Source organism: Malaclemys terrapin, chromosome 9, assembly GCF_027887155.1.
Source record: "Malaclemys terrapin pileata isolate rMalTer1 chromosome 9, rMalTer1.hap1, whole genome shotgun sequence".
In the NCBI taxonomy this organism is placed as follows: Eukaryota; Metazoa; Chordata; order Testudines; family Emydidae; genus Malaclemys; species Malaclemys terrapin.
The window spans coordinates 41,352,581-41,378,755 of record NC_071513.1 but is presented as its reverse complement, the minus strand read 5'-3'; the positions used below and the strand labels follow the sequence as shown (position 1 = coordinate 41,378,755).

The 26,175-nt window shown below is 44.4% G+C and overlaps 1 protein-coding gene across 5 annotated transcripts in view; it reads right to left on the bottom strand.

The window, feature by feature from the left end:
• Positions 1 to 25,517, bottom strand: part of LOC128842827 (uncharacterized) — a 35,801-nt gene extending 10,284 nt beyond the window's left edge. The window contains exons 1-8 of one of the 5 annotated variants that reach the window (XR_008446128.1): positions 24,515 to 25,517; positions 19,385 to 19,488; positions 17,079 to 17,196; positions 15,962 to 16,158; positions 15,004 to 15,222; positions 8,179 to 8,256; positions 5,176 to 5,358; positions 3,346 to 3,753 (exon numbers count right to left, since the gene is read on the bottom strand). Coding sequence is in view for 2 of the 5 variants with exons in the window: in XM_054039026.1 (XP_053895001.1) it covers positions 3,346 to 3,753; positions 5,176 to 5,218 (451 nt within the window). In the remaining 3 variants the exon portion in view is untranslated. Of the gene's footprint in view, positions 1 to 3,345; positions 3,754 to 5,175; positions 5,359 to 8,178; positions 8,317 to 8,631; positions 8,735 to 15,003; positions 15,223 to 15,961; positions 16,159 to 17,078; positions 17,197 to 19,384; positions 19,489 to 24,514 lie in introns of those variants that run through there. The other 4 variants (XR_008446130.1, XR_008446129.1, XM_054039026.1 and 1 more) reach the window with 4 other exon arrangements.
• Positions 25,518 to 26,175: the final 658 nt, after the last annotated feature.

Sequence of the window (26,175 nt, the reverse complement as noted above, 5' to 3'; positions counted from 1 at the left end):
TGATTTTTCCTTGTTTTTAAGATCCAAGGGGGTTGGATCTTGATCCACCAGGAGTTGGTGGTAGAAAGGAGGGGGATGGTTAATTTCTTCTTGTTTTAAGATCCAAGGGGTTTGGATCTGTATTCACCAGGGAATTGGTGAAGAGTCTCTCAAGGCTACCCAGGGAAGGTAATTAGCATTTGGGAGTGGTGGCAGCGGACCAGATCTAAGCTGGTAGTTAAGCTTAGAAGTTTTCATGCAGGCCCCCACATTTGTACCCTAAAGTTCAAAGTGGGGAAGCAGCCTTGACAACGTTAATGATAGCAATTGGCAGATCAACAAAGTAGATCAAAGATGCCACTTTGGCAAACTGCATATCATCTAAGCAAATGACATGTTGAGAGACAGTTTGCAGAAGCAATTTCTCAATGCCACATAACATTACTTCTTGGAGTAGCTAGTTCTACAGCGCACAAGAGGAGAGGCTATTCTCGCTTGAGTCTCAATTGAGACACTGGAGCTAGTTTCAGAATTAGCGATAGTTGAGCAACTGTGTAATATAATAATACTTAAAATATAATTGAGTTCAACATCCATGTGGGAGGGGAAAATATCAAAAACTAGCCCTGTCACACTAAACTTTAGAAAGGGGGATTTTAAAAAAAAAAAGAAGAGGATGCCAATTAAAAAGTAATTAAAGATAAATGTGAAGAGTTTAAAATACCTAGAATCAGCCCAGAGGCTAATCAAATAAGAGAGGCATCTATACCAATAAATAAAACAAGGAAAACGGAAGTCAAGAAAAAATGGTCAAGTGTCAGGGAATCAGTGAATATTCAAGCAGGAATGGTGTACTTCAAAAGTCCAATCCAAGCGAAACAAGTCAAAAGGACCAGGAGCTAAAGTTGATAAATTGTAAAGTAGAAATGAGGGGGGATTAAAAAGGAATATGACGAACAATTAGCCAAAGTCATAAAAAGAAACTGCACCAAATTATGTAAGTGTGTTTGGTGTATGAAGACTGAGAGAATCAGATGCTAGCCTAAGGATATTGTAGAAAAGCTCAGACCTAGATTTTCAAAGTGTCCTCTGATTGTGGGCATTTCAGTTTTTATGCTCCCTATTTGTGAGACTTTAAACACTATTACCAACCCCAAGTGTTCAAAATTCATGACTCAGGCCAGAAAAAAATAACGAAATTGGCTTTAAAATGATGAGATTTAAAAAAATAGATTTGAAATCTTTATTTCCCTTCTGGCTTTTGATCCTTTAGGATTCATCTCTTCAAGTATTCTCCACAAGTAGTATGGGTGAAAGAAATTTCTTTGTTTAAAGTAAAGCTGAGATCCTCACATGACTCCAGGAGCTGGAGCTTTCAGATAAGCACCAGATATCATGAGATTTGCAATAAAATCACAAGGGTTGGCAACACTGCTTAAGACCCAATTCTCACAGGCACTTGAAATTGCAAATTGTGGGTACTCAGTACCCCTGATAATCAGGCCCTAAGAATCCCCAGGTTGGGTACCCAAAATGAAGGCATCCAAAATTAATGAAAACATTCTTGAAACTTTTGGCCTAGATGACTACTTTGCATCAGTCTTCCCCACTGTGTATGTTGGGGAGATACCTATCCTGGACCCACTGACAGGATCCCAATGGGGACAGGATTTCACCTACACTCATTTCAGGTAATAAAATAGAAGCACTGTCAAAGACTGAGGTGTCAAAAGAGGTGCTGGAACACATTGATAAGATAAAGAGGAAAAAAGTCATCAGGACTGATTAGCGTTCATCCAAGAGTTCTAAAAGATCTAAAAGATCTTTAGCTGAGTTACTAAAAATCATATGATTAAAGCCAACTAATTGTATTATTAAATGAGCTATTGAGCAATGGAAAGTATTTATTAATGTACTTATTAATAAATGCTAAATATTATTACTACAACTCAGAGGAACAGAAGATAGCCAATTTTGTACCATTTTAAAAGATGCAATACAGATGATCCTGTAAGTTACAGTTAAATGAGCCTCACTTCAGTATCAGGTAAGCGGATGGAATTGATAACTATAGAATGTTATAAGACACCTAGATGAATGCCATCAGGTGAGCTGGTCCTATGAAAGGGGTTCAAGGTCCAACTTTAGCCCTGTTCCAGTTCTGGTTCTCAATTCCTGGTCTCCTGGTCCCTGTTCCTGATCCCAAGACTGAGGCATCCTGGGACTTCTAATCCAAAGGGACTGAGAATAGTAGACCGGGCAGCAATGTATGCTGGATAAAGGGGCAGGAATATAAAATAGCTTCTTTTGCTCTAGTAAGAGAGAGACCAGGGAAGAATCAGGCTCTATTGTGATTGTCTCTACCTGAAGGAAATAAAACCTGTTATTGGTTTCTCCAAGCAAAGGCCCAATAAGAGTTTAGGAAAAACTTGGAGGGGGGGACTAGAGGGATTTGGTAAAGTAACTTGAGAAAGGTTTGTTTTGGGCTAGAAAACTAGAGACTGGATGAAACCTGAAGAGATCAATAGCTGTTTATGAGTCTACATCACAGGGTGCTGGAAGTAACTCAGTTTTGTTTGTTTGGACTCTTGCTTTTATCACAGTCAGGAAGGAACTTTGGGGTTTGGCCAAAGGACTACACTACCCTAATGAGTAAGGGGAAACTGAGGCAGCACCTGCTCTATGATGAAATTACCTTTGATACAATTAACATGATCTGGTAGAAACCAGTCAGTTTGGCATCTGGGAAGGAACATATGCCTCTCGACTCTGCTAGAATTCTCCCAGGGCCTCAGTAAAATAATATTTGCTATTATTTACTTGTAGTTTCCAAAATCCTTTGTAAAGTCCTTCACAAGAGACTATTATGGCAATTAAATAATGAAGGGGTGAGAGATAAAGTTCTGCCATATATTGGAAACTGGTTAAAAAATAAAATAAAGAAAGTGCAAGCACAACTCTTCAGTATGTAATATAGATGGTTAATAATATTAATGGAAGTGTCCAATATATACTAGGCACACTCCAAACATTCAAGGCAGAAAGATGGCATCTGCTTGGGTAGTGCCTGAAGGATCCACACCAGGACCGATGTTTATGTATTAATGATTTAGAGAAGGGAGTGAACTGTGAAGTGAGTGGCCAAATTAGCAGACGATACAAGATATTTAGTTTAGTCACGATTAGAGAAGACTAAAGAACTGAAGAAAGATTTAGCTAAATTAGATACTTGGGTAACGATATAGTAGATGTGGTTTAATGTATATAAGCACAAAATGATGCACATTGGAGGGGACTGCTTGTCACTGTTACCAATGGAGGGACAGACTTCCTAAGTGCTGTGTGCATTGTAAGTTACATACATACCACCATCTGCATTTCCATGGTTCAGGTGAGATTCAGATACATTTAATGTGATGTGTCTGGTTTGCTGTGGTACTTTGAAGGTGACTCTGTAGACTCCGCTGTCATTGAGCTGCAGGTTCTGAAGGAGCAGAGAAGCATTTTCAGGGAAAAATACAGTCCGGCCTTGGTATTTGGGATGTATATAATTATGTCCAGAGCAGCAGGTGGGAATCCCCTCAGCGCTGACAGAACAGTTAGTCGCTGTGTAGACGGTGAGTAGATCAGGGGTGTTACTGAAATTCCACTGAATGGACAGAGAAGAGAGAAATGGCCCCTGGAGCCTATAGGAGATGGGCAGAAGGACAGAATGACTGACAGTTCCATTGACTGAATCCTGAGGAATGTCAATGAGAAGAGTGTGGGAGAAACCTGCAGAAAACATACCGAAAGAGATCAGCAAATCACCTGAACCTGGCACCAGAGAAAACTTCCCCCTTATAATAATTCATAGTGTCTGTAGGAAAATAATAACCTAATGCTATTGTTAAAGACAGCAAAATATGCAGTGTTAAAAACTACACCAAAACTAGGCACACTGAGGTAAACTCTAGCTGCATGTGTCATGTTTTATTATATTCCAATACAATCATGGTTACATCATCAATATTGTAGCTCCAAGAACACTGCTTTCCAGCAGTACACTGGGGTGCAAATTTGGACACAATGAAATCTGCATGTGAGGAGAAGGCAGTAACCTTGGTTCATGCTGAACAACAAATCTCCAGGGTTATGCTCATATCCCGGAGACACCTGGGGCTGCTCCAACTGAAGTCGGTGGAAATTGTGTATGTGCATGTGAGGAGATGGTTGGTCCCATGAAATCTCTCAGAATAAAGTTGATTCCAGGGTTGCAACAAATGAACCAACAATGGGCAGGCCATGACCGTAATAGCAAGAAATGTGGTTTCATCATTTTGGGAAATAGGCTCTCTTAAAATAACCCAAAGAGCTCTCAAAAATGTTTAGTTTTTACTCATTTAATAAAAAGAATAAGGGTTGATGGGATACTCTCTTGGCACCTGCACTGAGAGAAAGAGGGAGGGAGAAATGCAGCTGAATCCTGCCTCTCAGAAGACACTTTAAGGACTTGGAGATGTAATAGCTTATACCAATCTGGTCCCAAGGACCTTGCTTGGTGCAGAGACCCCTTGGTTAAACCCTGAAGACCCCACCAGGGAGATGGAGGAGGTCGCTTAGGACTAGGTTAGTGGGGAATGGATCACTCCCTTCCAAAGACATCAAAAGGAAGAAAGAAGAGACTGGGCTAGGAGGTGCTGGAGGGAAGGAGTGGGGGCTTCTCCTTGGAAGTTCAAGTTAATCAAACTTCATCCTCTCAGCAAACGTGTGTGTTACAGACCTCTGACAAATGCCGTGAACCCAGCCCACAGTGTGTGAGCTCCAAACCAACAGAAATCAGAGGGGTTCAAACAGCGTTCATACTAATCTACAGGGAAATAAGATAAGGTATGTTGTAATAGTTAACAGCAAATTAACCCATTCAGAAAAGAGGCTTTTACAATAAAACCTTAACAAATGCTGCACCTTGCATTCTCACTGTGTCCCCAAGGCTGAACTGATCAATATAATCAAACCATTACAGGCTATTCAATTAAATCAAATACAAACAGAAAACCTTTTTAGACAGTACCAACCAGTTCCCTTTTCCTCACATGATGTGAAACTATGTAAGTGCTGATTACAATTTAGAAATGATGCAGAGCCTATTTGTCAAGTTCAAGTTAGGACATTTCCAGTGAGGTGTTTTCAGCTCCCTCCCCTTCCCGTACTTACCGAGGAACAGCAGGACAGACCAGCAGCTCCTGTGTGACTTCATGTCTCTTCAGAATCTGTACATGTGGCTGCAGCAGAGATAGTGCAGGAGGAGAGCCCCTTGTTACTGACCTCATAGTCCAAATGAATGTCTCTAAAATATCATCTCAGCCAGGAAGGAAGTTACTGACGCTCTCAGGGTCTCTACAATAGGCAGAGGGCTTTATTTATAAATGTAAAAGATTAGGCTTTTTGCCCCCATCACTTGAAACAGGTATGCAAAATTGTAGAAGTTTTGAAATAGAATCTAGCTAACCTCTTCCTAAAGTTAGTACTTACTAAAATAAGGTCTGAACCTCATTGTGAGCCAAATTCTGTTCTCAGATACACTGGTGTAAATCCACAGTAACTCCACTGAAGTCAATGGATTTACACTGGGGTAACAGATCAGAATACGGCCCTTTGCTCAGAATTCCACACCCACTGGGCTCAAGCTCAGTATTGCACAGCTATCCCTGAGAGGAAATCAACCGTAACACGTTCAAACCTTCTCTGAAGAGGCAGTGCTCTCTACCAAAGAGACTCTTTCTTAAGCTGTGGCAGGGCATTTGTATTTAATAGATGTGACAGTAAAACAAAGGTTTAAATAGTCTGGAATAAAAATCACTTTCCCTCTCTACCTGGTTATACTTCTTTGGTACCCGTGATGTCATAATTCTATTTCCAGTTTTCATAGATACTTGGAGGAAAAACAAAGCAGGCAAGAAACAAAGCAGATAAGAATTTCTACTAGTCTTGCTTCCAATAAATACAGTAAGAATGTATAAATATGAGAGCACTTTTGGGAGAGGATAATGAATATTCTGTCCATCCAGTCACAGGGAGCTGAAACCCTGTTTGTAATTTTCCTTGGCCATTGGTGTCTAGAATTGGTAATGTCAGATGACATGAAACTGAGATGAAAGAGAAGGAGACATCATTTCTAAATAGAACTGACCAGGTTCAATTAGAGGAGCTAATTCTGCTACCAGTTAATGAGTGCTACCCTATAGGCTTCAACAAACTTGCAAGTTCTAATTGACAGTGGAATTTTGCCCAATTACTTTAAGACTCAAGCAAAAACTCTTAGTTGCATGGGCTGAATTAAATGGTGCAACATCATCTATGGTGATCAGATGTCCCAATGTTATAGGGACAATCCCGATATTCGGGGCTTTTTCTTATATAGGTGCTAATTACTCCCCACCCCCTGCCCCAGCACGTGTGAAGAACTATCTGGTCACCTTAATATCAACCCATGCACAGAGCCTTCTTATTGTCCCAAGAGAAATCTCCATATCACCAGAAAGTGACATAGGGAACACAACAATTTAAATATAATTCAGTGTACTGAATATTAAAGACAGTAAATATTTCCTGTGGAATTCTGTATATACGAGACAACCCCCTGCAGACAACATGTTTGCCCCCTCACTCAGACACACGGCCCTTCAAGAGTTCATGCTAACCACAATGATAACTCTGCTTTAGCTAAAGCGACTCCAGCTTCCTGCTTCACTGGTCTTGAGACTGAGAAAACATGGGGTTTTCTCTCCTTGTGTTTTCATTGAGCTGTGACCACCAGGTGTTTGAAACAGAGAGAAAGCCCTCTTATCATCTAACCCAATCTTTGTCACTACCATGGCCAGTGGACATAGCTATGTGACAAGCCTGTTCTTTTACACAATGCATTTGTATTACATCATGCTGGGGCCCAGAGACATATTCTATTTTATCCAACACAGAAAGCTATATTATTATTGCAGTAACAGATTCAGGTCCAGTTCTGTTCTTACATACTCTGGGTCACTCCATTGACTTCCATGGCATTCCTCCAGAATACTGAGAGCAGAACATAACCTTAAACCTCCAAATATCCCACCAGGCATAGCGAAGCCAAAGTTTAGCCATCATTTAGTATTGGTGGAAGAATGGGTTTTATCCCCCCACTAGTTCATATCTAGGTTATGTCTGCATTTGAATTTTTGTCTTACCCATAATTATTCCCAACAGATGCAGACTGACTGGTGGTGGCAATGGCAGAGGTGGGTGGTTTGGAGATGGCACATGCATTTTTTCCCCAATTGTGTCATCTAGACCTGCTCAGGGAAGGTGGTAAAAATGCCTGCGTATCATTGATGCTGTAGCACCCATTGTTGGTACCATTGGTGGGGCTTCACTCACTGGGCATTACAAGTAATGTACTGTAGACAAGGCTCTGATAAAGAGGAGTGTGAAGGGAGGATAACAGATATTCTCTCCCTCAGAACATATTACATTTGTAATATTGCTTTTTCAGAACTCATGTTCTGTCACATTTTCCTGTCTCCTCCCCTGCCGAGGCCAGCTAGTTGGATGTCAGCTAGGGCCGTGTGGAAAATACAGCAACAATCTGTGAAACTTCATGAAAAAAATCACAATTTCATTCTGGGCCATATTGCCTCATACTATAAATTGACACTTGATTGAGCTTTCTTTCCCAGCAAGGGACTAGACCAGTGAAATAGAGCTGTTTCAGAGAGCAAAGGGGAGAATGGAAATGGGACTTCCATTTCTCCCTCAATTCTTCTCATTCTGATCTAATCACTTTGAATAGAGTTAACATCCACCATCCATCCCTGAAATTTGGACCTTGTGCCTTTAAAACCCCCTCACATTTCTGTACATAATTACAGTTGTACAAAGCAATAAATTCAGCTACACAGACACAACTTCTGGGGCAGCAGCCTGAAGGTGACTAACATGCAGAGAGCAGTTCAAAACAGCAGCAGCTAATATGTTCTGGTAGTAAAAGATGCCACAAATTCAGCCCACACACAAGTAGCAGCTAGTAGACAGAGCAAATGTGGTAATGGGTCGGCTCTTCAGAATAGATAACTGGTATATGTGTATGAAATCAGCTCAAGCGGAGAGTTTACAATGACTTTTTTGCTCTTATTTTTTTATTCTCTCTTTTAAAGTAAAGAAACATATTTGTTGACTAACCTTAATATTTTCTAAAGCAAATATTCTCTCCAGTCTGAAGTGTCTACTGAGTGCACTACGTGGAAACCTGGTCAAATTCTTAAACAGAAAGACATAAAAACCAAACACACTGATTAGCAAATTGCTTTTCCTAGTTCAGTTCAATGTGATTTGTGAGGTCTTGTTATCCACCACTTGCAACTATTTAGTTGACTGCTGGGAATTTCTGATAATGCTTGCAGATGCCAGGAGTTTCCCAAAATGTAGTCGCCATGATTATTCATCCAAAAACCTGTTACAGAAGTTAATTTTAAAACCTTTCAATCATCAAGTCAGAGAAAAGCAACAATACCATGCAACTTAGGCAATCATTCATACAACACCCATGCTGAAAGCCAGATATACTAATTGAACAATTTGCAAGTAATCAATAGGCTGAAAATTTTTCATAGAAACTATTTGGTGAATACTTACAAATAATGAATATGCAGAAATCAGAAACAGTTCACAAATGATTTGCTAACCAAAATGGAGGTCATATTCTTAACGAATGTTCTTTGTAGCAAACAGATCAACCAGCTCTGCTCAGCACACCAGGGTTAAACAGTTTAAGGTCTCTTGAAATGACCAGTACCCATGCAGCATATTCAGCAATAATTGTTAGACAGCTGAGGGTGGATAGTCATGGTGACTGAGCTAAATAGGAAGAAATAAAGTGCTTTTGCTGTTTTTTGGGGAGGTAACTATTTAAGGAAGTAAGTATAGTTCTCTCTGTTACCACACTGTTAGAAGCTTAGTTACTGTTTGAGAATTAATGTAGATGTTCAGTAATTGTGACAGGAGTGTTTTGAACTAGATCACTGAAAAGTTGTGTAGTGCAACAGTGGTAGGGTTGCCAGGTGTCTGGATTTCGACCAGAATGACAGGTCAATACGGGACCCTGGAGGCTCCAGTCAGCGCCACTGACCAGGCCATTAAGAGTCCAATCAAAGGCACAGTGTAGCTAAGGCAGGCTCTCTGCCTGCCATGGCTCTGCGTGCCTCCCAGAAGCAGCGGCATGTCCCCCCTCTGCCTCCTACCAGTAGGGGCAGTCAGGAGGTTCCACGCCCTGCCCCCACCCCAAGCGCTGGCTCCGCGGTTCCCGGCCAATGGGAGCTGCGGGGGCAGCACCTGAAGATGAGGCAGCATGCAGAGCTGCCTGGCCACGCTTCTGCATAAGAGCTGGAGCGGAGACATTCGCCTGCTTCCGGAAGCTCACCCCCTCCCACGCCCCAGCCTCCTGCCCCAGCTCTGATCCCCCTCCTGCCCTCTGAACCCCTCAGCCCCATCCCAGATCCCTTTCCTGCACCCCAAGCCCCTCATCCCCATCCCCAACATGCACCCCCAACCGGAGCCCTCATACACCCCCATACTCCAACCCTCTACACCTTCCCAGAGCCCCTTCCCGCACTCTGAACCCCTCAGCCCCAGCCTGGAGCTCCATCCTCCACCCCAAATCCCTTCTCCCCATCCCCACACCAGAGCCTGCACTCCCAACCAGAGCCCTCACCCCGCACCCCAAGTCCCTACCGCAGCCCAGAGCCCCCTCCCGCACCCTGAACCCCTCATTTATGGCCCCACCCCGGAAACTGTACCCCCAGCCCCAAGCCCATACACCCTCCCACACCTCAACCCCCTGCCTCAGCCCAGAGCCTCCTCCCATACTTTGAACCCCTCAGCTCCACCTTCCAGCCCAGAGCCCCCACCTGCAGCCCAAACCCCTCATAACTGGCCCCACCCCAGAGTCTGCACCCCCAGCCAGAACCCTCAACCCCTCTCATATCCCAACCCACTGCCTCAGGCTGGAGCCCCCTCCCTCACCCAGAACTCCTCATTTCTGGCCCCATCCCAGAGCCTGCACTCCTCATCCCTTCCCACACCCCAATCTCCTGAGCCAGCCAGGCGAAAATGAGCGAGTGAGTGAGGGTGGGAAGAGTGATTGACAGAGGGAGAGGGGATGGAATGAGCAGGGGCAGAGCCTCAGAGAAGGGGCAGGACAGGGGCAGGGCCTCAGAGAAGGGGCGGAGCAAGGCAGGGTTTGGATTGTTTGGTTCTGTTCAAGTAGAAAGTTGGCAACCCTAAACGGTAGTAATTCATGTTGTGGGAGCACATGAGAAGGGAATTGTATGTATGTGTTTAAAGCTCTGTTCTGCAAAGTTGCATTGTATTCAATTAGCGTGCAACTGAAATGTAATTGGACCAATGGTCACTTTATACTTGTGTTTGCTAAGAATGGAATGTCCGATATGTTGTTTTATGTATAGAAGACAACAGCCTCCTAGGCAATTTGTCCTTTTCCTTCCTTCAATATTATGTCCACAATTTAGAAATGAAAATAAAATTATACTTCCTCTAAAGTACCGAGCATCTGGTTTAGATCTGTGCTCAAATAAATCTAATCCGGAAATTCTTTATTAATATTATTTTGGATTACAGTAACATGTAGATCTCCAACCATGGATAAGGGCCCCATTGTGCTAGGCCTTGTACAAAGAGATGGTCCCTGCTCTGAAAAACTTACAATCTAAGTATAAAAACACTTGACTATTAGTTGTTCTATCTGTGCAATTTGTACCCAGTGTTAATAGGTGCACTAAACCTGGCAGTGGAATTTTGGACCAAAATTGTTGATTTGCCTTTGGAACATGCATTATCTGTTTATCTCTGATTTCAAAAGGGCAGACTTTGGAAAATTAAGGGAATTAGCTAAAAAATTCAGCTGGACTGAAGACTGCAAGACTTAAATATAGAGGCAACTTGAAATTTCTTCAGGTCAACTACACAAAGACTATCAAATATGCATCCCAAGTCAGAAAGCCTGTAGGGAATGAAAAAAGGAGGTGATCAGCAAAGAAAGTTACACTGTGAAAGTTAGAAAAAGTAGGAATAACTGAGAATTGCTAAAAGTCAAGATGAATTTGCTCTTGTCAAGGAAACAAGTCCTGGGGCTCTCTTTGATTTATATATCATTGTTCCTAAAGCTCATGCTACAGGGTTTGAGCCAGCGTTGGCAAGAGTCAGGAAGGGACCCCCTAATGTATTCTGGGAAGATTTTTAAAATCTCCTTCATCTGAAGCCTCAGGGATGGTCACAGCTGGAGATGGGACATTGGAGGGAGGTCCAGGGCTCTGAGGTGGCACCAAGCATTCTCTCTCTTAGGTGTTTGGCTGACTAGTTCATGATCATGTGCTCTAACTGATTGCCATAGGTGTGGGGTCCAGAAGGAATTTTTCCCTAGGTCAGATTGGCAGTGATCTTGAGGGGTTTTAGCTTTCCTCTGCAGCATGTGGGTGCAGGTCACTTGCCAGGATTATCTGGATATACCTCACAATCATTTCCCTGTCATTGTGGGTTCCTTGGGCACTGGTGCACCTCTGCCCCTTCTATTCTCTGCCTATGGCACATAAAAGTCTAGTCTCCTGTGGGCTGTAATACTTTGGTCCCTTTCAGTTGTTGGGGTTAGTGTAGGTTCTGGGTGGTGGTGGTGGCTAGTGGCTGTCCACTGCTTATCTTCAATCACCTTCTCCCACCTTTCTTCCTAACACCCTTGATCATCTTTCAGGAGCACACTACAGACTTTGGAAACAAGTAACAGTGTCAGCAAGTTGGGTTTGCTAGTTTGTTTAAGAAACTAAATGGTCTTTTTAGATCCCCCTACTGGCTGAGTGATGGGTTAATTAGAGTGACAAGGAGGATGAGGTAGTATCTTTTATTGGACCAACTTCTATTGGTGAGAGAGAAGCTTTTGAGCTACACAGAGCTCTTTCTCAGGTCTAGGAAAGGTACTCAGAATGTCACAGCTAAATACAAGATCAAAGAAATAATACATATTCTAAAGGACCATTCAAGGTGAAGTGGCCAGGTTACACACCTGCAGTCACAGGAAAAAAACGGGGGCAGGGTTAGTGGATTACAGATTGTTGTAATAAGCCATCAATCCAGTGTCTTTATTAAGACCATGATTTTTAGAGTCTAGTAAAGTTATGAATTTAAGCTCTTAGGCTCATCTTTTAAGAGTGTTGTGCTGGTTTCCTTTGAGGATCAGCACTGATAGGTCAGATATAGTAGGATCGCTTTGTGAAAAGTGTTATAGGGTGTTTTTTTCTTTTATCATTTTCCTGTGTGAATTCATTCAAGAGTATAATGACTGTCTGGTTTCACCCACATAGTAACTAGTGGGGCATTTCGTGCACTGAATGAGGCACACCACATCTTGTGATAGGTATGTGTAGATAGATCTTGAAAGGTGTTGTGGGGGATGTTGATCATTGTAATAGTGGATACATGTGTGCAAGTTTTGCATCTGTTGTTGTGGCAAGCAGGGGCGGCTCTATGTATTTTGCTGCCCCAAGCACGGCAGTCAGGCGGCTTTCAGCGGCATGCCTGCGGGAGGTCCGCCGGTCCTGCGCCTTGGGCGTACCAGCCACTGAATTGCCGCCAAAGCCGCTGGACTGGTGGACCTCCCACAGGCATGCCGCCAAAGGCTCCCTGACTGCCGCCCCCACAGCGACCGACAGGCCTCCCCCCGTGGCTTGCTGTCCCAGGCACACGCTTGGTGCGCTGGTGCCTGGAGCCACCCCTGGTGGCAAGGTCTGGTGCCGCTTTGAGTTAGTGTTGTTGATGGCTTCATTGGCAGTTTGGGAACGACCAAGCCATTTTTAACTTCGATGTGTCTAAAAATTGTAACCCAGAGCACTTCATTGTTAAAAGCATTCAGCTATGAGCAAATTTTAAAAGCTGGAGGTGGCCACCCATGAAGTAACCATCAAAGACCTAGTGGCCAGACAGACAAACATGCTAATCTAATACAAAATATGCCATCTCAAAACTGCTTCCCCAACCCAGATTAATGCTTCAGGGCCAGATGTTTCTGTTCCCCGCAGAACGTCCCACCTCTCACACATGAAGTACAGGATACTGCTGGCCTGACGCTCTCCTGTGTACAAGGACTATTTTCTACTAGTGCCCCTGGGAGGACATGGGGCTTTAGCTCCCTATTCTGCACAGGAGAATTATTTTCCAAGGGCAAGGAAGGCAGTTGCCACCACCCAGAATTTTCATGAATCTACATGCTCTCACCCCCAGACCTTGTGGGATGTAATATAATCTCACATAATATTCAATATACTGACACAATTTTACTTCCCTCCATTGAATTTTTCTGAAAAGACATTCCTGATTCTGTGCTACACAGTAAAGCTACCCAGTTGCACCCTTTTAAATGGTGCAGCAATGACTATGGTTCCTCTGTACCATAAGAACTCAGGGTCGCATCAGACGTCCCTGAGGGTTGTTATGGCACCTACTTGTCTCTTGCCTACACAAGGTGCAGTCCACCCCCTCCTTATTATTCAACATCTAAATGAAGCCCCAAGGGACCAAATAAGGCAACACAGGCTGCAGGGCCAGCAATTTGCAAACACGCAGGTCTATAATTGCTTCACGTCAACTGCAAACGGCACCTCTGCCAGTAATCTCAATGGTTAGTTAGCCAAATAAGCACCTGGATGAAAACCAGCAGGCTAAAGCTGAACATGGACATGCCTGAGGTGATGCTGGTAGAAGGAAGGAAGTGCTCTGAATAGCTTCCTTCCTTCATAACTATCCCCGTTATTGAAAGCATGTGCCCCCAGAATGTTAAGGCAGTCCATAGGCTCGGGGTCTTCTTGGACTCAGTGCTGTTGGACACCCAAATACCCACAGCAACAAAGACACAATTTCTATCTGCACCTGGCTAGAAAACTGTGTGCTGTTCTAGCAGACTGCCACCCTTCTGACAGGTCTTGTTGGCAGCAACAAGGGTCAGGTTCAGCTAGCTGGTAGTTCCTTTAACAATTATCATATGCCACCAGCTCGAGCCCCTCGTCCTTGAAAACCTGGGAAAACTAAATACATCACCTGGGCAACCTCCATAGGCAATACTTCCCCAGTGACAAGCACTGAGTCTGTGCGTGAAGCAGGGAACATTGTATTAGAAGGGGGAAAAGAGACACAGAATCACCTTGGGGGAAACTAGCAAAATAAACCACAAATGTCTCTCTATATAACTACTAAGTAAAACTCCCACCCCTCAGCCCAACAGTGTCTTTGGTAAGAGTCTTTAGAGTCAGTGTTCCACTTGTGGTGTGAACACCCAAACAGGCAATGTTCCTTCAATAGCCAGTCCACCCCCTCTCTTCCACTGCACCCCCACTCATTATTTGTTGTCTAGAGTTAGTAAAGGCCAGAGTTCAAGTACATCCATCTCCAGCCCCTAAGTGAAATGCTGGCAGGTCTGCTCTGGGGCCCCCATGATCTAATGCAGCTGTGGTGATTTCAGCTCTAATAATTCTGGGTAGACATCACTAGGTTTCCCCAGTTATGCTGCTGTTGTCCTTTAGAGCTTCAACAAAAAACACCTCTGTGCTGCTTCAGGTCACAATGCAGCAGCTGCACAGAAAAGTTGCCTCTCACAAACTCTTCAGAGAGGGATCAGTGGCATATAGGACCCTAAACAGAGTTCCTACCACCTATGGTGCACCCATACCAGAAAATAAAAACCTCTTTCTTTGACTTCCTCTAGGCTCTGCTACTTAACTGTGCCAGACCGCGGTATTGGTCAGGGTGACCTGTCACCCCAGGGACATTTGGTGCCATTCTCTTGCCCTTTCGTTATCCAACAGCAACAACAACTTTTTATTATTCCCCCCCCCCAAAAAAAAAAATAAAATAAAAAATGTTACTGAATTTTGAAAAAAATTGCCTAAACCCTCACATAGCAAAAATATATATGAGGCCAGGCCTATTCAGTCATTTCCCACAGCTTACCGACAGATGTCACCCAAGATCTCTCTCCCTTATGGATCCTTTGTCCACCTGGAGTTCTCAAGCAGCTCTGGGCTGTTCTTTCCCTCATTCAGCAATAGACAGTAGAAGTGAGTTCCCATCTCTTCAGAGCTTCAGGCCACAGGACTTCCAAACACAGACCTGGCCACAGTGATCCATCCATTCATGATCTCCAGGCTTAATTATTGCAAGTCATTATATCTAAAAAAGAAACCGAACTCTCCAAAAAAGTTCCAACTGGTACAAAACGTAGCAACCCATCTGCATAGGACACAGGTGAGCACAAACACGACTACTTAGCGCTCCGGGTCTCCACTGGCTCCTCACTGAACACAGAGTTCTTTTCAAAAGGAGGCTACTCCAAGCCCTAGCATTGGCCCTAAGTACCTAAGGGATCTCCCTCTGTGCTCCCACATGACAGATATGTGCCAATGGAACCCATGACATTGTCAAACAATAGGGGAAGCTCTTGAATAAGTTCTTTTGTCAACTGGGACCTCTCTGACCCTTCCATACCCCTTCACCCACTTGGCACCCCCTTTCCCTCAACCTGCACTGTGGTCATGCCACACAATTAATAACAAGGACCTTTGGTTCCAATGCTCCCTCATTAGCTTTAACAGATTTTTATAAATAGATTAGTGTTTTTTACCCCCACTTTTTTTTCTTGTGGCATCCCTGCTGGGTGCAATTAAGGTTGTTTGGGTGTCATAACTGTACGTTTCCATACCCTATCATATCTGGATGTTTTACATCTAGCTAAGTAGGAATCTCTTGGGTCTACAATGCTTTTGAGAATGGGATGTTTATTATTGATACATATTCTCATCCTTAACTTCAGCTTAACATGTTTTGGCTGGAAGTTATTAAACCACAATGAAACAGAATTAACCAAACAGCCCTTCTGTCATCGTAACTAAGACCCAATCCTGCTACTTACTCCATCTTGGCAGACCTCCGAAGGGACTCCTTGAGTTTGCAGGGGTCTGCCCAGGCAGAGTGATTTGCAGTAGCAGAGCCTAATTGTAGGTACAGCAATTCTCGTTTCATTCTCTATTTCTCCACAGGTCTCTCCACACGTGGGTGATCATGGTAACGCTTCTCATAAGTGCAGTCTCGGCAATTTGTCCCCAACACCTTGGGATGTTTTAAAAGAAAACAAGTAAGTAATAGGTTATTTGTACATGCACCTATATATTTGTGACATTTAAGAAAAAGTTAGACAAACGTCCATCCGGGATGGCAAAGGTGTAATTACTCCTGCCTCAGTGCGGGCAGATGGACAGGAGGATCTCAAGGCCTCTTCCAGCCCTACACGTCTATGATTCTCAGAGTGAGTGGTGTAGCTGTAATGTATTGTAGCGATTATCATTGGAAATGCTGAGCTTTGTTGGCACAGTTGGTATGAAGCGTGACAACCAGACTCCCGCAGTTAGTGGCCTTAGGTCTGTTTTTTCCAATTCCAATTGTCCTCATATGAGCTTAACACTGTGCCCTACTTGTTGAAGGTAATAGACTTCTATGTGCCCGTCAGAGACACTAGGTACGTACTCAGGACAACTTGCCTCTCCCACGGCTGAACTGCTATTTCTAGCATGGTAGTGCAATGAGAGCTCGTGCAGGTCTGTCTCCTTGAGCTGGGAATCACACCTCCAGCTCAGAGTGTAGACGTATCCTATATGTTGAGGGCAAAGTTCTGGCTGCCCATGAGCGTGGCTAGAGGGAGTAAAAGGTACAAGGACAGTTTTCTCCCGTGCTCACCTAGCACATCTTTCAAGGAGCCAGACACAATACTGACCCAGCAATATGCTGTGCAGTTGGCTAGCATGCCTGCAGAATTCCATAGCCAGCAGGACTGTGATGCGGGCAAGGCCCCACACCTCCTGAGCAGCTGCTAGTATTTGGCAGCACATGAAGTGCACTTTGTACCTTGCTGGCTGATATTTAGTAACGTTTGCCCATTCCTGCTTTGCCTTAAATGTTAAACAAGGAAAACATAGGTACAGAGAGCTTAACATCGCATAAAATATTACAAAACTCAATAAACCATTGCAGACCGGTTGACTCCTGTTGCTACTTGCTTCACTGAAGTCTCGTGAGCTGCGACTCACCATGGGTCACCTCAAGAATCAGGTTTCAAAGGCTTTTGCAATTGTACAGGAAGCAGGAATGATCCTACATACAAAGAGAAGAAAAAAAACAATCTCCATCAACATTCAATTGTGTCAATCATGTATGGCAGCATTTTATTATTTACTTTCTCTCTCCAAGCGCACTGGGTCATTCTGGATACTGCAGCTCCTAGGGGAGTGATTCTAGTTGTGTTATTTGCCATCTTCCTTATACAGAATGTCCAGCATCTCCAAAGTAAGTCCGCATACTGCATGGATTAAAATTTATACCGTGTAGTTTCCTGCAAAGATGCCTTTTTTTTTTAAAGGGAACTTAGTTATATACAGACTCAGTGCTAGCTTTTGTGCAGTTGAATTTTATATCTGGTGCAAAATAGAGATTTCAAGTTCCCTGCACAGCAGCTGAGAATCTCCATAGCACTCAATGTTATAGGGACCCTACAGCACGTCCTCTCCCATCTCCAGCCCTGTACCTCTCCAACCTTCTACATCAGGGCTTGCAAAAAGGCCTGCATAGGATTGTTTATGACAGCCTTGTACAGTGGTGTGTCAGGAGAATTCTCCCCTGCCAACTGCAGGCGGGGCCATCCCTAGGGAGGTGCGAGGTCTGGGGCAAATCAGCCTGTATGGGGCTCCCCTTAACATTTTTTATACAGGTGAAACCTGTTTACAGTGAACTTCAAGAGCAGCTGCTGGCTGCAGGTTAAATATTGATAGCGCCCAGCGTATAATTATAATGTAGTTATATTATATTGTAGTTCTTTTTTAGAATTATAATGAAGTTAATATAATTAAAAAAACCTCACCAATCACGATAAGTGTCGCACCACTTACATTTTGAAATCCACCTTCCTGGACTTCCTTGCAGCAAACTCACTTCACAGGTGCATATGGTGTTGCTACCCTCAGTGGATTTTTTTAAAATGTAATTACACATTCGCAACACTGAGAGCCCATGTCTTGGGAACTGGGTGGCTCTTGGAGGGCCTATATGTGCCCTGGTGCTGGGGGACCCCAGCACCCTCCAGAGTGGAGGAGGGGCTCTGAGATCCGTTTTCTCTGGTGGCTGGGGGGAAGGAGAGGCGAAGAAGCAGATGGATGGAGGAAAAAAGAGATTGGTGGCAATTACATGGTGTGCCGGTGCTGTTGGTTATGATTTCCTTTTGGAGGGACTAGGAGAGATTGACGATGATCCTGTTGTGATGGGAGGGGTTGGATCCCTTCCAACACAAAATAATTTTATTGCCTGAGCTGATGATACATGTGTATATTATAACATAAATCCTTTAACTTCAAAACATATAGATTTCGTTTTATTGGAAGAGGGAAATAATAAGGGAAACGCAGGCAGGTATGACTTTGAGTACACCAAAATGCCAAAAACTAATCACTTCAGCCATACCTCTTCTTTACAAAAATGTTTTGCAAATCTTCCTGTTTTCTCTAGTATTGCAGCAAGAATTGTGTCCTGGAATTTGGATCAGAGAACCACTCTCAGATCCCATTTTCTGAAGGGTTCTAGTTTCACTCTCACACCACAGAGGCTCCAGTGACTTTCTCGGTGTAACATCTTTTCCTTCCACTGGGTTTGCTGTTTATATAAAGCACTAAGGCGGGGTTAATCTGTCTATGCTTTCCAGATCACAGGAAGAAAAAAAGCCAACAAAAGGATTAGCAAGAAAGAGAACCTGCAGAAGTAAGAATGCAGTGCCCCAGAAATCCTTTTCATTGGACTTTGAAAATATTCTCATTGGTTCTCCATAGTACAACAAAAACTGAGAAATCCCCTCAATTCAGCCAGAACTTTTTTGAGCTTCCAGTACTTCAAAACACTTTACAACTGCTTGTGTAAATATATAGAGTTACACAAACACACAGGACTATTGTTTAAGAAGTGAATGGAATGGAAGCACAATGTAATGAAATAAGATGGACGGTAGCCAGGATGGAGGAATCAACTCTGCTGCTTTTCCAGTGGCACCCTTTGCATTTTTCATGACTTGGCAGAGAGGAGTTCTGTATTTTACATCTGCTCTAGATGACAATGCATCCAGCAACACAATGCCTCCAATGCCATGCCTGGCCATCAGTGCAGTTCTGACATCAGGCTAGGTTGTAGAGAGTGGCAATATTCGATTTCTTGCCCAACCCCCTGCAACTGAGCAATAACCTCTTGCTCTTGGAAGGAATTGTATCCCATATAGAAACACCAATGCTAGTTCTGGCAGTACCTGTTTTCTTCCTGGAGTTTCTCTCATCAAAAGCTCTCGTTCCCTCTGCAGTTCATGGAAGTGTCATGCATAGGGTCCTGGAAGATGTCCCTTGTTGTCCAGGCCTGGAGGTAAGGTGTGAAGAAATCAAAGGTGCAGCACAGGAGAGCAATTAACACCAAAAAATTCATATTGCATAATCAGAAAGAGATGCATTTGATTTTCCACCAAACTGTGCTGTCCTCTGATATTGTTAGTGACAAAATTAAGCTAAAGGGTTTTAAAACCATAAATTGAAGGGTATCAGTATTTTTTAAAAATATGAACTCAGTTTAAAAGATAAAACTACTTCTAAAACAGCAATATAAATATAATCCAAAGCAAGGAATGAACAAGTCATTGAATTAAGAAATAATGCTTATGGTGTCAGCATTTGCAATTGATTAAATGTTAAAGGATAGCTGAGGCATCAGATAAATTGCAAGTTCCATTTACCTAGACATTTATAGCTTTAGATTGCTTCCTGTTGGAGAGGTATTAACTGAATCCTGGCTTGTGCTAAATACATTTAAAACTTGAATATTACCAAGTCAACAGGTAGCAATCTCAAATTATTACAATTTATTATACTGAGGTAACTCTTTCCTCTCAGACTAGAGCTCAGCATGGCTATTGTGAATTCTTCTGTTCTGAACTCTCTGTGCATGTACTCCTACAACCATGGGACACCCCCTAATCCCAAACTTCCTGATATGTTTCTTTCCAATCAGAATGCAGAGAACTGCACCACTGAGAGAAGTATACAGTTGTGGCTCAGTCCTAGAGCTCCCTAAATTGCTGGAATAATTCTAGCTCATCATGAAGACTCATATTCAAACCACATCAGTATTCTTACATAAATAAATGAGAAAGGTGCATTGAAAATGGTACATATTGTGTTAGAGAATAATAGCGCTGAAGTGTCAGAATCATTCAGAAAGAAGTTGGTCCATAGAGCTGTTCTGTGAAATATGTTTTGTTGAGTTACTACCTGTTCCTGTTTGTTCCCAGGATTCACTGGAGAGCAGAGATGTTAGTTAACATGAAGACAGTCTTTTGAAATTTCCTCTACCTTTCACTTCTTAGGAATTTGTTCCTATTACCACATCCCGATATAATCTTTGGGCCAGATCCCCAGCAGTGGCTAAATTCTGCTCAGAATAACTGAGGGGAGTAGGGCAGGAAAAGTGGCTCTAATCCCCCCTTCAACTCCCTGATCCTGTAGGATGTTGGGGGATGTTTTGGTCCCTGGCATAATTTAGAGTAGCGTAAGGATGGCTTTAAGTTACACCAGTGCCACTACAAGTGCAGGTTAAGATACAGGCACAATAGGTATATGGCTAGGGGCACAGCTCCTGAAGACACCTGCTAACATCAGAATCTTAACAGTTTTTAAAAAAACAGGTGTCTATCTCTCATGGTTGTGAAGAAGAGCTTGAAACATGAGCCTAGTGTAACTGATACAGTGATGTCTGCCTGAGTTTGCAGAGAGCCTATAACAATAGCCCTGTGGACTTGTCTAGATGATTAGTCAGTTAGTGGGAATTTAGGGCATAAATCCATCCCACACTAGCCTGCTGGCCATCAAGTGTCTGTGCGGACCATGCTACTGCACACTAAAATTTCCCTGGTGCACATTGACCTACTCATGTTCCAAAGCAGGGTACACCAAAGCTCTCCAGGGAACTGTTAGTGAGCAGGCGCAGGGTCCATAGTTAGTGTTTGCCCAGCTAGCACGAGGTAGGTTCACACCCCAGCTTGCCATACACTGTTTTTCTAGATAAGCCCGGACAGCCATAAATTGCCCCGTTCATCTCGCCAGAGGGTTTCATAGACTCATAAACTTTAAGGTCAGAAGGGACCATTATGATCATCTGATCTGACCCCCTGCATGCTGCAGGCCACAAAACCGTCCCTACCTCTTCCCTTGACTCTGCTGTTGAAGTCCCCAAATCCTGTGTTTTAGTGACTTCAATTGGCAGAGAACCCTCCAGCTAGCGATCCCTGCCCCATGCTGCGGAGGAAGGCGAAAAACCTCCAGGGCCTCAGCCAATCTACCCTGGAGGAAAATTCCTTCCCGACCCCAAATATGGCGATCAGTAATACCCCGAGCATGTAGGCAAGAGTCTCCAGCCTGACCCCTGTTAGCCATTATACTATTTACCTGCCATTGCTTGGTATTCCTTGGCTAATATGTTTTACCATTAAACCGTTTCCGCCCTAACATCCTGGCATGGTGGTTGAGACCATAATGAGCGAGCTGATGGCAAATGTGCAGCTCGTGGTTTAAAAAGGTCGTTGTGCAGCAGCAGGCTTGGCGCGTACTTTCTCCAGTAACTTGCCAGTGGCAACCTCTCATCTGATATGAGGAGGAGCAATATTGCTCAGAACTGGAAGCCATGGGAGTGGTGTCAGACGCAGGGTGCCAGAGATGATAAGCATGGCAGCATGTTACTGCGTATCCACCAGTTTGGTCTGTGATGATCAACTCCAAATTGGTGTGCAGTACTCTGTCACCGAGTACGAGGTGGCAATAGCTGATGTCCGCAAAAGTGGAGCATGAGCACCCCATGATGAACCTGCCAATTTGCTAAGAAGATTGTTGCACTTTTTAATTTTAGCTGCTGTCTTCTTCAGGTGGTCATGGTAACTCAGTGTGCGGTCTAAGGTCACACCTAGATAAACTGATTCTACTTCATGCTTCACTTTCTGACTATTCAGATAAACATTCAGTTCTCATGTTGCACTGGCATGATGAAGATGGAACAAACTGGAGACAGTTTTTATGACGCTTGGCTGGAGGCCCCAAGTCTTACACTAGTCAGCTAACTTTGACATGTCCCGGTTTAAGGTGGCATCAAGGTTGTGGAACATCCAGGCCTGGGTACCACAACAGATGTCATCTACATAGATGAACTTTCGTGACTCTGTTGTTGGCAGGTCATTGATGTAAAGGTTGAACAGGGTTGGAGAAAGCACAGAGCCTGGGGTAACCCATAGCTATGTTGTCTCCAAGCACTCGTCTTCTCCCCCTTATGGACTCTGAACTGCCTATCACAGAGGAACAGTTCAACGATGCCTGTGACCCAAGGTAGCAGGACCCATGATACCTTCACGAACAGGCCAGTGTGCCATACCATATTGTATGCCTCTGTTAGAGCAATGAAAACAGCGTCTGTTTTCAACTTTCTCTGGAAGCCATTTTCAATAGATGTGGTCAGCGCGAGTACGTGGTGGCATGTGCTATGGCCTCGGCAAAAACTGGCTTGGTCAGGGCTCAAAATTCTCTCCACGTTGGGTAATATGTGCTGTAGGACCAAGTGCTCCAGTGCCTTGAAGCACACTGACAATAATGATATGGGACGATAGCTTTATGCTTGACTTGGGTCCTTTCCAGGCTTTAGGAGGCCGATGACTTTTGAGATGCACCATATTTTCGGTAGCATGGGGGGCAATGGATCAGCATCCCGGTTGTGCCATTCCCCAGTACCTGTCAGGAAGCTAATGATCCAACCAGCGAGCTGAATTCCACGAGCACCAGATCAATGAATCCTGACACTGTCGTCATGGACAACCCCAGCGTGCAGCCCGGTGACTTCTATGTCATTGGTCCAGCTCTACGCATGTTACAACTGGACATGGAGGGTTTGTTGGCTTCCAAGCTTGATTTACTCAGTGTTCTTGCTCATCAACATACTATTGACATCATTTGCTTTCAAGAGACACATGTGGCAACTGCCATAGCCGGGCATTACAGTATCGATGGCTTCGACCTGTTGTGCCACGTGGCACACCCGAAGCACGGCTGAACCATATAAGTTTGGTCCGATATTGCAGATGCCATTCAGCTGATGTTTACTGAATTCTGTGACACCATCCAGGTTGGCGGTTTCTGGCTGGCAAATGTTTATAAGCCTCCAAGCTGGAGCCAACAAGTTCCACCAAGCCTGCCACACCCAGCTGTCTACGTTGGAGACTTCAAAAGCCATCACACAGACTGGGGGTGTCAGGGTTCCCTCCCCACTCTGAACTCTAGGGTACAGATGTGGGGACCTGCATGAAAGACCCCCTAAGCTTATTTCTACCAGCTTAGGTTAAAAACTTCCCCAAGGCACAAATTCTTCCTTGTCCTTGGATGGTATCGCTGCCACCACCAAGTGAGTTAGACAAAGATTCAAGGGAAAGAGCCACTTGGAATTCCTATTCCCCAAAATATCCACCCAAGCCCTTTCACCCCCTTTCCTGAGGAGGCTTGAGAATAATATACCAACCAAAAAGGTTAACAAGGTGAGCACAGACCATCCCCTTGGGTTTTTAGGACACTAAAAACCAATCAGGTTCTTAAAAGCAGAACTTTATTATAAAGAAAAAGTAAAAGAAGCACCTCTGTAAAATCAGGATGGAAGGTAATTTTACATGGTAATCAGAATCAGATTCAAAACACAGAGGATTCCCCTCTCGGCAAAACAAAAACAAAAACAAAAAAAAACAACAACCAGGAATAAACCTCCCTCTAAGCATAGGGAAAACTCACAAGCTAAAACAAAAGATAATCTAACGCATTTCCTTCCTATTACTTACAATTTGTAATCTTAAATGCTTAGTTCAAGTATGGCTTTAGCAGATGTATTTTCCCTGCCCTGGTCCCTCGTTGTCCCGGAGAGAACACACAAAGAGCACAAAACAAATACCTTCCCCCACAGATTTGAAAGTATCTTCTCCCCTTATTTGTCCTTTTGGTCAAGTGCCAACCAGGTTATTTGAACTTCTTAACCCTTTACAGGTAATGATGCATATTGGGCTACAGCTCCCAGTTGTCAACAGTTCCAAAAAGAAGCAGTGGAACATCTGAAAGGCCGACTGGGAAAAATACCAGGAAGCCCTGGAGAAGAGTGCGGTGACAACACCAGCCCGGCATGTCTCGGTAAATGAGACCTACTGTTGCTTCTGTGGTGCTATCTGCAAAGCAGGCTGCAGACCCATCCCATGCAGTTGTCGCCGAGTCTACATCCCCTGTCTCAATCAGGAGAGCGCTGCCTGCTCGAGCAATATGAGGCATATGGTGACCCAGATGTCATGGACCATCTGATTGAATCATTGGACACTGCTCACCGAGCCAGATGGGAGGAGACGACCAAGAGGATGAGCTTTATCCCTCCAGCCACAAGTGTTGGAGTCTGCTCTGACGCCTTGGAGCAGCGCAGCAGCCATCTGCACTCTGCCGACTCTCAGTGACACCCAACAGGTAGCTGGACACCTACTTAAAGTGCTCAGAGCACCTTTGGAGAAATAAGTGCAAAGACAAGTGAGGAACGAATGGTATATGTTTAAATGTGTACATCATATCAGAAGCTGCCCAGAACCATTCACTGTAACAGAGCTGGAACAGACACCAGGTAGCATCAAGTGTGGAACAGCTGCGGGCTATGACAACATATATCCAGAATTCCTAAAAAAACTTGGCCCTCATGCTCGGCTTTGGCTTGTGAAATTCTTCACCAAGGTCAGCAGTGAAGGTAGGCTACCAAAGAACACTCCTAATCACACCATTCTCCCAAAATACAACAGGTTCACAGCAGTTTTCAATGCCACATCCCGGGACATCATTTCCAACTAATCTTCCCAAGAGGGACATTAAGCAGTCTGTCCCCAGACTCTTTCTGCCCTTGTTCCATGGCTTCGCTATCCAGGCCATCCACCTGAGCGCACCCCAATTCACTTCTTACCCATGACATGTCTCCTGTAGCCCCAAGTCAGGTCTCCCATGAAAGAACTCCAGCAGCGTACATTCCCCAGGCCTCCTCGTCCATACGTCCTACCCTTACTGCTGGAATTCACCCTCCAGCATCAACCCTTTTGTTCAGGCTAAGCTTCCCCTGACCACACTGGTTCTCCTGCTTGTTCTTAGAGGCCTTTGTGCAAACCGGTTGATAAATTTAGAAGCCGGTTTAGAACTGGTTGTTAAAGGGGTGGGCAATTGGGAGAGGGAGGTTTTTCAGTTGTTACACCGGCCCGTGGGCCACATCCGGCCCGCCTGAGCTCCCGGCTGGGGAGGCTCCCCCAGCCCCTCCCCCTCCTTCCCCTGAGCAGCATGCTAAGGGGGCCGGACCAGGGCTGGGATGAGGGGTTGGCTAAGGGGCAGGGAATAGTTGGACGGGGCTGAGGTTCTGGGGAGGCAGTCAGGGGACGGGGAACGGGGGGGGTTGGGTGGGGAGGGGGGTCCTGGGGGGCAGTTAGGGTGGGGGATCTTGGGAGGGGGTGGTCAGGGGACAAGGAGCGGGGGGTGTTGATGGGTTGCAGGTTCTGAGGGGGGCAGTCAGGAGCAGGACGTGGGTGGGGGTCGGGTGGGGGTCAGATGGGGGGGGAACGGGGGCTTGTACTCACCGGGCAGTTCCCTACTGGGTCTTTGGCGACACTTCGGTGGCGGGTCCTTCACTCGCTCTGGGTCTTCGGCGGCTCTGAAGGGCCCACCACCAATGTGTAGCCAAAGACCCAAAGCAAGTCAAGGACCCTCCACCAAAATGCTACCGAAGGACTGGTAAGGAACCGGTTCTTAAGACTTTGGCAGCTCATCACTGATTAGGATCATATATTAAAACTACTGCACATGACCAAATACCATTGTATTTTTTCTTCTATTCGACAACCGTATCTAGATATTAGCACCAATGTTTTCAAACGTAGGTGCCTTCAATAGGAGCTAAAAGGGATTAGCACTTCTGAAAAAATCAGTTTGCTTCTATTTATGTGCCTAAATATGGTTTGACATGCCA